This window comes from Cyanistes caeruleus, chromosome 5 (genome assembly GCF_971803275.1).
Source record: "Cyanistes caeruleus chromosome 5, bCyaCae1.hap1.1, whole genome shotgun sequence".
NCBI classification, from domain to species: Eukaryota; Metazoa; Chordata; class Aves; order Passeriformes; family Paridae; genus Cyanistes; species Cyanistes caeruleus.
In genome coordinates, this window is record NC_141705.1 from 31,866,987 (window position 1) to 31,881,594 (window position 14,608).

General features: G+C 35.8%; 1 protein-coding gene across 3 annotated transcripts in view; it reads left to right on the top strand.

The window, feature by feature from the left end:
- The window catches only part of CFAP97 (cilia and flagella associated protein 97), a 30,662-nt gene that overhangs the window by 13,710 nt on the left and 2,344 nt on the right, over window positions 1-14,608 (top strand). For all 3 annotated transcript variants that reach the window (XM_086889080.1, XM_023925044.2, XM_023925045.2), the window contains exons 4-5: window positions 6,229-6,488; window positions 14,215-14,365. In XM_086889080.1, the coding sequence (XP_086745206.1) occupies window positions 6,229-6,488; window positions 14,215-14,365 (411 nt within the window). The remainder of the gene's footprint in view (window positions 1-6,228; window positions 6,489-14,214; window positions 14,366-14,608) is intronic.

Below are 14,608 nucleotides of genomic sequence, written 5' to 3' on the forward strand. Positions count from 1 at the left end.
TATAAACCTTAAAGATATTTCAGAAAATGAATAACTGAAAGCACTATTCTAAACCCATACTAATAAAAAATGTCAGTTATTTCCTCTGCTCTACTCTTGAGTAATCTGAACACAAAAAGAGAATTAAGTATGGCAATGCAAAGAAATAGATTGTAAAAGATTGTTTTTGAAGGTAATTTCATAAATCACCATGTTAAAAAGCTGAGAATAAAATAAATTGGAAAATTTTCTGATGTTCTTTTGATTGGCCCTATAAGTCTGTGCAGATAAAGAGATAGGTTAAGTGTAGGAGTGTGTACTAAGTACTCTTCTATCTCAATCCATTATGCTACAGATTTGCTCTGTCTTTAGACAAATCTTACGTTTCTGTAGTTCAGAACAGAGTTGTCTACTAAAATTACTCTATCTCTTTATCTAAATTTGTTTGGTATCAATACAATGGGATAGCACAAGGTATCTACAGTGCTAAAAATTTTATTACTTTGTGTTTTCTTCTCTCTAAAATGGGGTTGAAGTCTCACAGAAGTGTCTGTAAGAATTAGTCTGTAAATCCATGGTATTAGCTATTATTAACTTGAGGAGGTGGTGCAGTGGGGTAAGTAGGGCAATTGGCCAGAGACTGAAGTTCTATCCTAGAAGCTTTCACTGACCTCTGTGCTGATAAATGTTTGCCTCTTCTATGCCTTAGATTTTTAAAACAGTCAGAGCTTCCCCTGTGAAAAGCTCAGTAATACAAATATCATTATTATGAAAGTAAAAGCATTGTGTTTCTGAATAAAATCTATTGTAGAAAATTAAATAGCAGCTTCAACTGAACATGAAGCAATCACTTTAACCGCCCCCCCTGCCTGCCCCCCCCCCCATATAATTTGTCACTCAGGAAATAGAACAAGTTTTTGATAACTGAAACTTTGTTCTCTTTAGGGATGTGTTATCTATATGCTCATTCATGCTGAACTAGTTTATTTGTAGAAAAGCTGCTATCTAAATTTATCTAAATTTAAAGTAGACTCTACAATATATACATACTCAAACTGTAGAGCTGAACTAAGTATATATAGCTTTTCTGGGGAATTCCATTTAGTGTGTATGTTCAGAGTTTGAACTGATTTTCTATATGTATGTGTTTTCATTCATATGCTTGGTTTTCACAGGCCTAGAAACTCACGTTGAGGTGGAAGAGCAACTGCTATCTTATTCTTATTTTTAGAGTTTGAAAATACTTGAAGATCTGTGAGATTATGGAGAGATAGATCCATGGGAAACTTTGTAATTATGGGGGAAAAAGGTGCAGTGCCTGTAAGAGATCTTTGTCATGATATCAAGAGAATTAGCAGCCCTATTTAAGCATGTTTAAATAGGAACATTTTTCACCTGTAGAGGACATTCTCCTTTACTTACAAAAACCACCAAATCTTGAATTTTCCAAAATCTCTTTTAAAGTGCTCTGTGGCCTACAATAATGGATGTTCTAGATAGTACTTGTTTAGAGATACCACAGGGAAATAGTTTCACTCTTAAACTACTATGTATTCATGAAGAACTGTGTTTTATTTAATCCTTTTGTACTTTTCAAATGTGATACACGTGGTACTGTAGCAGTATGAAATAAAATATCGGTCAAGTGTAAGCATTGAAACAATTTATTTTGGGATTGCAAAAGATACACTGAAACATGCATGATTTTGATTTTAGCCTTAATGCCATTAGGACGACTGTATCATCCTGTCCTAATGCATTTGACTTGCAAATTATAAGTTGTATTTTATGTAAGGTTTGGCCTTTCTCATTCTGCAAGGTTATTTCAATGCTTAGAAATTGAAAGCAATAAACAGCTTGTTTATGGCTTAAAAAAAAAGTCAGGTATCTCTCCATGGAAACCAGCTTTCATAGAAATCCTGTGAATCCATGCACAGTATGCAAGATGTTCTGCAAATGCTGCTGCTTATATATTATCAACCCCAAATTATATTTAAGGTCTGACTGACAGTGAAAATAACTAGTGGTTTAGTTAGATTACTTATTACCCACTGATAGAGTATGTATATGATAGGTAAATCATATTTCATTGTTCCAAGATGCACAAACTCTTTAGAAACTTAAAATCATAACCTTAAACTGTAGTTATCTCATGTTGTCAGTGGCTAATTCAAAAATAGGTAAACCATTCAAATGCTTAGGCTTTGTGATTAAAAAGTAGTGTGGGTGCATTGATGAATAAATCATTGAAATAAATATAAAACTCAAGCACCTGAATTATGTAACATGAACTGTGCTACCAGTATTTAATAGCATTCAGAATCTTACTTTTTTTTTTTTTCTTATCGATGGTGAATTGTCGCTGGTTTTATGGGCATGTGCTGACCTCACTTAGACACCTGCTGTCTTTACCATGAAAGCAATGTTGTCAGTGAGTAGTAGCATGAATTCAGTGCATATTGGACATACATTCCCGCTGTGGATTACCTAATTTTCTGTCATGGCAAGTGTGTGGAGAATAGGAATATGATACTGTATAAACGATGCTTTGCAGAGGCATCATTTTCATTTTCAGGTGACTGGAAGCAATTCAGGGATCAGAAGTATCATTCTGAACCATGGAAAGAATGTCACCTCTGCTTCAGGAAGACCTAAAAAAGTTTTTCCCCTCTGTTTTCTAGCTATTGTTTCTGTGATTTATTTGAACATAATTTAAGGAGTGGTGATTTCTTCTGCTTGTTTTGTTAGAAACATGCATGCTGTGGTATTAGTGATGCTCTTCTACTAAAATGATGCAGTATGCATTATGTTGTCTTTTTCTACTAAACTTTAAACTCTCATGTGACACAGTTCCTATGGAGATCAGCAGTGCATTTGTGTGGTTTAAAAAAAGACTATCTATGGGTAGGGTCCACTAAGTTACGGTTTGCTTTGCTGTGGTGTTCGCAGATTAAATTCTTCCTGAACATAGATCTTAAGCAAGTAAAACGTAACTCCAATTAATTAACAGCTTGAAGAACAACAAACCAGGTACTTGTACTGTGTTACTTGATCCAGTGCTTTGGTGTATTGCAGCAGTGTTGTAGCAAAAAGCTGATTGTGAAGTTTCAAATGGGTTCTTGGGTCATATAGAAGGCTAATAATAATAAGATCATTTGAGGAACTGGAGAGTTTTAGATTGATATTTTCATTCCATCCCCTTGAAAAAAACTCTTGGTGCTGCATGTGTTGTATTGGGTCTGAACTTCTGATGCAAAATTAATGAGTCCTCTGTAATTCAGCCATTTATCAATAGATTACTTATTCAGTTTTGGCAGTTGTCCACTAAGGCTTCACTGAATAACTTCACAACAGAACCTTTGTGGTGTTCTTAATTCTTTCACTGTATTAATATATTTCTCTTGAGTTGTGATAAATTCAATATTATGACTGTTAGCAAGCTCTCAACCTCAAAAGTTGCCAGAAAGCTGTTGGCAGTAGTAAAGTCAGTTTCTACATGAAGAATAAATAAAAAATAATTAGGCTAAGAATGAACAACATACTGAAGAAAGTGGGATAGAGTCTCTTGCTTCCTGACATAAGTGGGAGAGGCTATTTTGTGGTGAGGTAATAAAAGGTGTGGATGAGGTGCTGTAGAAGTGATACATATTCAAAGGAAAAAAGCTAAGGAAAGGAAGAAGAAACAAGAGATGAATGAAAAAAATCTGTGATGAGGGGGGATGTGTCAGAAGAAGCTGAAAAATGAGAATCAAGTCCGTAAAATTTTGTCCTTGCATATATAAGTAGTGTCCAGTAGAGCAATGCATGGATATGGACATAGATACATATTCACTTCAATTGCTGGGAGCTTCTGGTAAAATAAGGGCTGTTCAATGACACAGGAGTTGCATACCACTACCCCCAGGAGATCTGAGTGATAGAGTAACACAATGCTTGTTGAGCCCTGTGTGTAGCAATAGCTTCAGGGTTCCTTGAATCGTTTCTAGTAGCATTTGCTGACCAATGTTGGGATAAAATGGAAAGGTCTTTGTTCCATGTCATTGCTTGGGTTTTATTTTTCATCACACCTAACAGCGGTTTATCAGAGAAGTGAACAAGTCTGAAAATAGGTAGTAAGTAATTATCTTGAAGCATTTTAAATATTTTTACTGGTTATAATCAAAAGTATATACAGTCTCTGCCAAACTATAGACTGCTGTCTTACAGTGAATTAAAAGTCATTGACCACTGAAGGCATAAAACCTGTATTTCTAATTGAAAAAGTCTTTATTGGGAATGTCATTGCTTTAAGTTGATTTTGACTAGTTGTCACCTTCCACAGAGGCAAAAGTATTGTTGGAAATTTGTGCTGACAGTCATTCAGAAATTTAAATGTCTCTTGTAATAGACTTGATCATCAATAGCATTGATGCCACAAAGCTAGGTCAAGACTTGAGTTTAACAGCTGTTCTTTGTCACAACCGGATTTCCACTTTTGCATATGATGTGCAGTCCTCTTTAACCCATGAGATGCTATGGATATAAGGCAAAAGGTAAAATTACTTTTCATAGCTCTGGAATAATGCAAATATCAATTATGTAACACGATATCTTCTTCAGATCGTTGTTCAATTTACTTTCTTCTAGCTGTGTTCTGCAGTGCTAGTTTTGCTTGTTCTTTGTAGCAAAGACATTCTGAAATGTTTTCTACTGTGATGTAGGCTGCATTTTCTGCTGCAGATGTATGCTGATGTGAATTGTGTGGCTCTAGTTATTTTCTTTGCAATTCTCTTTGTCCCTTGTAGGTTTATCCAGATGAATCTCATTCCTGGTTTGTCTCCTCCAATGGTGTTGATGGCTCTACTAGTTTTGCCTTGAGAATAACTTACTAAGCTGTAGAGATGTTTTTCAAGACATTTATGTTGTATTAACCTGTTGGTTGGCACATTTGATCTGTGCTAGTTTGCACTGTGTCTTGGTTTTGAGGTGATTTGCATCTTCTCTTGATGAACAAAAGCAGAATTTGTTAATGTGTGCAACCTCACAGAGCTGCCTAGGGACAGTTCTTGCCTATACTGGCTAGCATGCTGATAGTGCAAGTTTATTAATTCCCAGATGAATGTTGAAATTCATGAAGTGTTTGGATTTTGCATTTTGAATACTGTTCTTAAATTTCTCAAAGACAGTAGCAATATTTAGTTGCATCAATTCTGAAATAAAATCAGTTGAGATACTGTAAAAATATTTCATTTCATTTTGAAGTAAGAAAATGTTCTTCATTCTTTGAGTTTTTTTCACTGTTAGGCTGCCAGGCTGCCTCAGCCATCTCTTCCAAACAGATTGCTAATGCAGAAGTATTTGCTGAGGAAATATTACTGCCTGCCTGAGTTTTTTGGTTGTTTTTGTTTGTTTTTTTCTTTCTGCTTTGGATGCTTGTTTTGCCTGTGTGGGACTTTTAGGGGTAAGAGTGAGGGATGTCTTCTGAAGGCACTGTGATATTGGAGGAATGTGAGGAATTGCACAAGTGAGGCTTTTTTGTCTGTGTCTCAGCTCAAAAAATCTGTCTAACCTAACCTGGTGCTGTCATTCCTGTACCATAGATAATGCAATGGTTTGATGGGGTAACACCATGAGAGCAAAACTCTTAAACAGCAGCTGCCAGAAGACCTGCTGCAGAGCTTTAGAAAGTGAAGGCTTAGAAATAGGTCAACAGCAAAGCTGCAGTGGAACTGGCTCTGGCTAAGAGTGAACTTTTCCTGTTATCTTGCAATTGTTCACGTCAAGTTGCTGTGTATTTTGGAGCGTGCATTCTTTGTCTTAAAACCTTATCATGGCTTGGTTGTTGTTTGCTTACTGTTTGAAATTTCCAAGTCCCAGTAATTTTTCTTTTGTTATGTTTGTCTCCATCCATTAAATTTACTTTTCATCATTCCCTTTTCATTTCCTCCACCAATATGATGTAGACTTGCTTTAGGGAGTTAAGTATCAACAAAATCACTTCAAGAAGTGCACTTTTGTGTCTCTAACACAGGCTTCCCCAGTGTCAATTTTCTGTCTGAAACATCGTTTCTATTCTGCCTCTCAGCTGAGATGGATACTTTAGATTAATTTGAGAGCAAAGTTTAAATCTTTTTTTTTTTTTTTTTTATGTGCAAGCATCTAAATACTAGTTTATGTTTTAATTCTTGGTTTTAATTTATGTTTAGTACTTGGTTCCTGAAGCTGTCTTTTCTAATCTGCTTGTTTATTTCATTTTTTGCTATTTTAAAGCTTTCTTACAGTTGGATAAAAAAGAACAAAATCTAACCCTCGATCAGCCATCTAAAGGCATAAGGAAAAATTACTCGTTCACAAATGAAGAAGTAAGACAGATCGATCGGGAAAACCAGAGGTTGCTAAAAGAACTGTCCAGACAGTCTGCAAGGCCAAAGAGAAGCAGCACACTGAAGACATCTGCACCACCACATAGACTGTACCACAGTGCCCTCAACAGGCAAAAAGAGCAGCAAAGAATTGAAAGGGAAAACCTGGTAAGTTTTGAGTGTGGATGTGAATCAGTAAATTGAGAGGGACTATCTCTTGTCAGATGAGCTGCTGCTAAATACTTAGAAATTTAATGAGGCAGCACATGGATCTTTAGTAGAGACTGCAGTGAGTCAACAATAAATTTCCATTACTATGGTGTTGGCATAATTGTTCATATGGGTGAGTTTCTTGAATTGTTGGGAGAGAGGTAGGAGTAATGATGGGGTTTTTTATCAGATGGAAGTAGATTTTAGTTTATATGCACTTGCTCTACGTTGATATCATTTAAGAAGAACAACTGTTACTGTTAACACTCAAAACACTGGATAGTCTAACTGTTCATTCTGCTGCATGCGACATGACTACTAGTCTCTCAAAAACAGGCTTGAATAAAATAGAACAATCATTATGATAGCATCAAACCCATTATATTTGAAATACAAAGTCAGTGTCAGTTTTGGTTTTTGACTCATAGCTATCTCTGTTTTTGAATATTTGTAGCATTCTGCCACAGTGTAATGGCAATTAGAACAGCTTACTTTACTGGAAAACAAAAAATTCAGACTCACTTGTAGGGATATTGCCAGAGTTCTCAAATAATAGAAGTAAAACTGGTTTGAGTAAGATACTTTGAGTAATTGAATTGTAATGCATACATGTAATGACATTTTCTTATCTCCTATGTATTTGTCAGTGTGTTTGGAAAAGACATACAGTTATAGTTAAAATAATTGGGAAATGTATACTGGAAGTAATTTATTACTTTTTACCTTCTCTGTAAGTATAGGTTGCAATTTCCTTTTCTGTACACACAGAGATACAGATTCAACATAGAGAAAGTCTGATTGCCTTACTTGGGAAAACCTATTACATTTTCATTCTTCCAGCTTGATTGTTAAAACTTTGCAAATTAGGAAAGTTTCTCCCCAGCTCCACTAGACTGAAGTTCACATTATACTTTGAAGTCTGAAAGAAATTAGCACAAGATTTTGTTATACATGTGTGATATTTGTCATTGGCTGGGGAGGAAATGTTTTTAGGCTTTGGTGTGTTTAAGTTGGTAGGAGGGTGTTGATAGTGTTTATTTCAAATGCTGAAAACAGGTCTTGCTCTTCCACGTTCTTGTTAATAAGAATATATTCTTAGGTGATGGGGGAGGAAGTGCTGTGCCACAGTGCCTCAGGATGTAACAGTTATATGCTGTAGTGCATAACAATTGATGATTACAGTAAATGAAAGTATAGGATATTTTAAAATACACTTCTGTTTACTCAAAGCCATAAGCCTTTTCTCTTATATATTATTGTAGTGTTTGTTCAAGACAGCCTTGCTTTTGCAGGTTTTGGATAAAAAATATAGCAGACCTTGAGTTATTTCACATACCACTGCTTAAGTACACATTAGAGATGAATGGTGGTTGCATGAAGTCCAAGAAATAGTATTGTTCATTTACTTACTCATTTATAGTTTAGTTGTTGTCTCAGCAATGTGGGTGAACATGTTTGATATGAAATTAACATTTAAGATGTTTAATTAGTTAAGATGTTATGCTTGTTTAGATTATAAAAGCATTTGGTTTATTTTTTCCCCAAACTCAGGATGATATATTCTGTTCTTTTTGGATCAGTGATTCATCAGTGCAGCTCTTCCATTTTGTTTAACTTTGCTATAATTTTTTAGTAATTTTATTTATGCTTTTTTTCTGTTTGAAGTGTTATGTACACCTAGAGCTTCACAGTTTTAACATACTGATTTTTGTAGCACTATGTTTTGCAATTATAGGTGTGACATACTTTTCTCTGAGACTGTAAGTGGAAGAGCAGCCCTACCCTGTTCATTGATGGCATTTTTTTTTTTTTCTTTCTGTTGATAAAATATGTGCTTTACAAACCTTTTTTCTTCTGGTCAGCAGCTTACCTCACCTTCATAAATCTAGAGAGGTGGAATTGGTGGAATTCTGTGGAACTTTCTTATCAATCTTTTTTCTCTTACTTCTTGGGAATCTTTATACAAGGCCTGAGGGTACTGCATACAGGATATGGTGTTTGATACACCTTTGTGAAGAGTATTGCCAGTACTTACTGTTATCAGAAAGTTTGATTGCTCTTGCAGGCATTTATTATCAGAGATGATGCAGGAAAGTAAGTACACTTTCAGGAAATTAGAGAGGAATCTGAGTGGTTTTGTGCTCCCTAGCTTTGTGAAAGGGTGCCAAGAGGTACAGGGAAAATATGTTGTTCTCACAGACTTTGTTAGAAAGAGCAGTGATGGAATAAAAATACTGCTCTAGTGAACCGTAGTTTCAAAGTACTGGTTAGCAATTTATGGGAAAAGCACAATTAGCAAAACAGATGACTGATAAAATTAATGCCAGAATTTTGTACTTGCTGCTTTTGACTGTGCTTTCATAAATGGAACCTACTTTTGGTTGCTTTTCAGAGCTAGCAAGTAGTGCTAGAGTGTGTCTCTTGCCAACAGAGGATGCTGTTGATTAAGAAAACATTCTACTCTTGTGTTTGAAAATAATTTCAATCCCTCTTCTTCAGTGGAAAGGAATTTAAGTGTGACCAATGTGTTACTGTGTTCCCATGTCTGCATATGTGTGTCTGTCTCTATTGATAGAGTAATCATTTTCACCAGTGTAAATAAGAGACTGAACTTCATAGGCTATGCCATTGAAACTTTTAATGGTTTATTGTGTAATGCCTGGCATAAACAGGTAAGTGTTTGGGATCCTTGAAATACTGATTTGCCGTCATCACATCAATCAATTCAATTACTTCATCAGAACTCAGAAGAAAATTGTATCTCTGTTGTTTTCTAGTGTTTTTTTTCATTTTTATTAATTCATTTTATTAATTCTGACTAGGATTTAGGTGTTAGATGACCTCAGTGAGCTAAGCTGCTATGTTCAGTCAAGTTCCTAGGCAACAGTGACCTTTTGAGTTCACATTGGAATTTCACTGGAAGATCTTAGCAGCTCTGGTAGGGGCAGTTCTCAAACCTTAGCTCAAGATAAGTGTGTTCTTTTTTTGTGGATATTTGGTCTTTCTATGCATTCCTGCACATTCTTCCTATACCTCATGCTGTTATGCTCAGTGCACATAAGACTCCATGTTCTTCACTCCCTCACCTCTTATTCCCACAAGTGTACCCTAAGCCTTAACAGATCTAACTCTATCTCTCTCCCAGTTCCAGTATAGTGACCCTTCCACACTAGTTTTTTTTAAAAATCACTTACTGTGTTTCTCTTTTCATTTACGTGGTTTCCTGAGTCCTCTGTGCTGCAGGTTCATTATTGCTTCTGGACACTACTTGCTGCAGTCAGTGGCCTCTACCAGCACAAGGATTCTTCAGGGAGACTTTCCATTCTCTTGCAGCCAGAGCTGCCTTTATTGTGCTGGAAATCCTGAATCTCCTTTAGAAATCCACTTATTGTACTGCCATAAATAAATGTGTATTTATTTGTCTCCATTAGATTTAATGGTGCAGATGTGCTGTCATAATTGGGTAGGGAGTAAAGGACAAGGGAGGGACAGTGCTTTTGGCCATCCCCCTACCTGGCTGACACCATGTACGAAGAATATTCCTTTGATCCTGTGCTGTGCCTGCCCTGCCAAATGTGTTGTGCTGCAACAAGGAAAATAATTTCTTGGCATGGAAAGAAGTAGGAGGAGGGCTGCTGGTTCATCAGAGTTGCACCTGAGCATGTTGTACTTTCCTCCCTAGAAGTATTCCATACTGCTTTGCCTTCCCTTTGTCTTGTCCCCAAGGACTAGCCCCAGAGTTAGAGAGCATCATCAGGCTTTGGATACTGCACACTTAGGTGGTTGTGGAAAGAATACCAGATATGTTTAGTCTCACTGATCTCACACTGAAGGAGAAAGCTGTACAGAATGCGGTTGTGAAAAACAATGTAATCTCTCATGTGTGGTCATAGGAACTCAGAAATACTCATTTTGCATTGATCAATGCAGAAACTCAAACACACGGGATTTTGTATGGTATTTTCACTTACTGAGTTCAAAGTTGGTGTATGCCAAGCCAAAAGACAAAATGTTTAGTCTCAATTCCTGAGACTAAAAAATGCAATGGCAAAAGGTTTCCATGGCCTTGTCATAATGGGAAGCTGTCAGGATGTGGGATTGGCGCACAGATGTGCATGGCTAAAATATTTTAGAGTTCAGTACAAATAGAGTATAATTCTGTAATTATAGTATTTAGGCTATAGGCTCTTTGTTGTCAGATCTTTATGGTCTTCAGATTCCTGACCTGAACTTGAGATTACCATAGCACTGCTATGGTGTGTTAAAGGAAAGTTTTGAACACTTTGCAAACTGCTTTATTTTGTGGCATTTTCTTTTCTGTTTTCTTAGCCTACTTTCCTTGTGGTATTGCTAGCCACACATAAACTTGATAGCTGTTCAGTTAAAAAGACTTTCCTGTAAATTGAGGACCTTTAAGAGTTTTCTGACTATTAGTTTGTCAGGTTAGAGCTAGTTAATGAAAATGGAAATTAAAGAAAATGACAAATACTTGTATTGATAAGAGCAGAAAGCTGTCCTTGAATGCAGTTATCTGTTTCCCTTAGACTCTGCAAAGGGACAGTGTGATCACTAACATCAGTGACATTAGAGGAGGTGTAATATAAATAAATTTGAACAGCTGTCAAGGCACACTAGTCAGCTGATTAGGATTCACAGGAGGTGAAACTGAAGCCTTCATACTTTTAGAAAGCAAAGTAAACCAAGGAAAAATAAAATTTTTAACCTTCTCTCTGAATTTAGTTTAAGAGTGCTACATTTTCAGTGTTTTTTTCCTTCCTTTTTCAACATAGCTGTAGAAGACTCTGTACTAATTATGCTTGGGGTTTTTCTTCCTTTTCTGACAGCGAGCTTTAGAATTACCTTCAGTGCTCTCCTGATGTGTCCAAAATTGAACTAGCAGGTTTTCTTTTGGCCCACTGTATAGCAGAAGTTTTTTGTATTGAGTTTCTTTGTTCTCAAATTGTTGGCATTTCTGACAGTTCAGTCATTGACAAATATGTATTTTAGTATCTTTATAGATATTAATCTATGTCCATATGCCTGGATTTATAAAAGATTATTCTATTCCTAGAAGGTAATCATGCAGGAACACCTTCTGTGACTTTTCTTTTTTAAATATTCTACTTCAACTGCAGACTCAGTATTAAAGTAAGAAGATGGGGGAAATATAATCCAGGGAACTCTGTTGCCAAGATGAGAAGTCATCAATGATATGACACTATATATGTTTTGAGCTTGAATCAAGAGCTCTGAGCACCTACCATGCAATTTAGAGCAACTAATATCATTCCTGCCATTAGTGTCTGTTCCTCATTTTTTTTATTCCTTAAAATTTTATTTGGAACATATATATGATTCTGAACACCTGAGTTATGTTCTGTAATCTGATTCCTTTGATTGTTGAGATCAATGATGAAATTGCTATTTACTTCAGTGGTGCAGGATTAAAGCTCCAGAGATTTGGTACTTCTGAAGAACAAGGAAAGTGCCAGGTTTCTTCAATTCATTTCTCAAAAGGAGAACATAAAGAATTAGTAGATTTATATGTATGACTGAAAAGCATTTTAGGGACCTCAAGATTGTATAGGATTGGTAATAAAACCGTAAGAATCAGATTAGTTCCAGGTTACAGATTTAGTAGGTCAGGACTGCCATTTAAATGTGTTGATGCATTTGTTTCTCTATGTAGCAGGCTGTTTTCCAGAGAGCAAAATTCACAATTGAAAATAGAATGGAAGTTAACATGCCCTTGGTATAATCCACAGAAGAAGGCAAGGGAACCACAGGAGCTCATATTCTCTAGAAAAGCTTTTCTTTGGACACTGCTGCACTACAGAATCTGTATCTGTTTTTTCTGTAGCTCTTTTTTTTTTTTTTTTTTTCCCTTCATTAATGGTGATGATACTTTCCAAAATCTAGGCATAAAAGCAAAAGCAGACAATTTTATTTAAACTAGAATGAAGTGGGTGTGTATATATATATGTGTGTGTGTATGTATGTATAAAAAAGATGGTATGTTCAGAATCAAGCTTGAAATTATTGCAGTGTTAAGGTATGCAAATTCTATGAGGCTGTTACAATTGAGTGCTCATCTCTCACAGAAAATTCACTTCTACAATTTATCTGATATTTGTGATGGAACTGAATGTATTGAGAGCTTCCATTTTTAATACTGATGGTAAAATAAGTGATCTCTGCAAGTCTAAACATACACAGTTGTATGAGGAGATGTGGATGAAGTTGTGAGAAAAATGTTGGCTATAACATTTAGAGACAAGTCTACCATTTCATGTTCTGTAGCTGGCTTTAGTGAAGAGCTATTTCTAGCTGAAGTCCTTCCTTTGACTTTTGCTTACTTAGGTATTCCTGCTTGACGATGAACTGGCTGGCACTTGATGTAAGCACTTGTGACATGTTACATCTGAGCCAAAGTCACTTGTCCTTTCTCTCTTGTGCACTCTGTGCAGGTTTCCAGTGCCCATGCATAAACTACCAAGAGTTTGTAGATTCCTGTTATAGTTAGACAATGACAACTGACATCCTGTGAAAACCATACTATTTCCTAAGTCACTTCTTGTAATTTTTTTTATTCTTATTAAAAAAAAAAATAAATCAGTACATGATTAGGCATGCAGTTTAATGGTGATACAGTTTATTGACCATGCAAGTATACATCTAGACAATGCATCTTCTAAAGAGAGTTACCTTTAGTACTTTGGAGACTTACTGTAAGCGCAGTTTGCATTCTCTTGTTGATGGAATGTATGTCAGAAGCTGGACCAGCAAAGGCTGTGTCATTGCCTGATGTTTGCAAGCCATCAAATTAATTGAAATTAGAAGAGAAAATAAATAGATCTATGTGAGGCTACCACTAAAGCTGAAATATATTAAAAAGGTGAAGTTGTTAGTTGGAAGTTGCATGTAGCTGGTTATTCCCAATTTCTCCTCCTATCAGATCCTTTTTTTAGGTTATTGAAATGTCTTAAACTGATAAAAATCTGTTTCAAGTAGAAAAATTATGCAGAATAGGGAATTGTATATTTAAAATACTGTGTAAGTAGTTATTCCAGTATATCACGTGCCTCATGATTTCCAGGGCTAATTTCAACAAGACAAAATGATGTCTATCAATAATTTCAAGTGGAATCTCTTAAAATTAGATTATGGATAAAATGAAATCTCATAGATGTTTGTGCTTTCCTTTTCAAATTAGTTTCACAGAACTGGGGTCAGTAATCCTCTCTGGGCCTCATAAAGGACAATGTAAAATGATCTGTTTGCAAACCAAAGATGTAAAGAAAACCCCCAAACTTCTCATTCTTCTGGAAATTTAGAAGGGAGGACTAACCAAAGGTAGGATTAGAATAGTGGAATCCATTTCTTCACTACCTTTGATGATAGTCACCAAATAGATGTATTGTTGCCATAAAGCACAGAGAACTGTGAGGTACTCAATGTAGAAGTGATGATGTGCAAGGAATAGTTACCATTTGTGTCGTAACACTGAGAAAAGAACTGAATAGCGGAGTAGCCTATGCTGGTCACCAGTGGAGGATCCTTTTGTGCACTGCTAAAAGCTTTGGGGCTTTCTGCAGCTCAAATAAAAATCAATTTGTGACTGTTTGTTTTACAGCATCTTGTTCATTCTATGTCTTTTTTGATGACATTTTTCTTCAATATTAAGGCTTTCCTGAAAAGACTGGAAGCAGTGAAACCAACAGCTGGTATGAGACGTTCTGAGCAACTGAGGGACTATCACCGCCACATGAACTACCTGAGTTCTTTACCTTCTGTAAGAAGGGGTAAATCTCCTTTGAGCCAGCTTAGTCCTCCAAGTAAGTACTTTGAAGTTGTATATCATTGCATTTCTTTGCATGTGTTTATCTTTCTATAATTCAGAATTGTGAAGCGCTTACTGTTAAGAATATCAAATATATTCTTTGTCATCTTTGGATTGATCATTTATCAAATGGAAATCATCAAAATTATTTTTCTAGTCACAAAAAGTTATTACTGTATGCATTGTTTTGTTGCCATCCTAAATTTTTAATAAATGATCTTGTCAATCATCTTTTCCA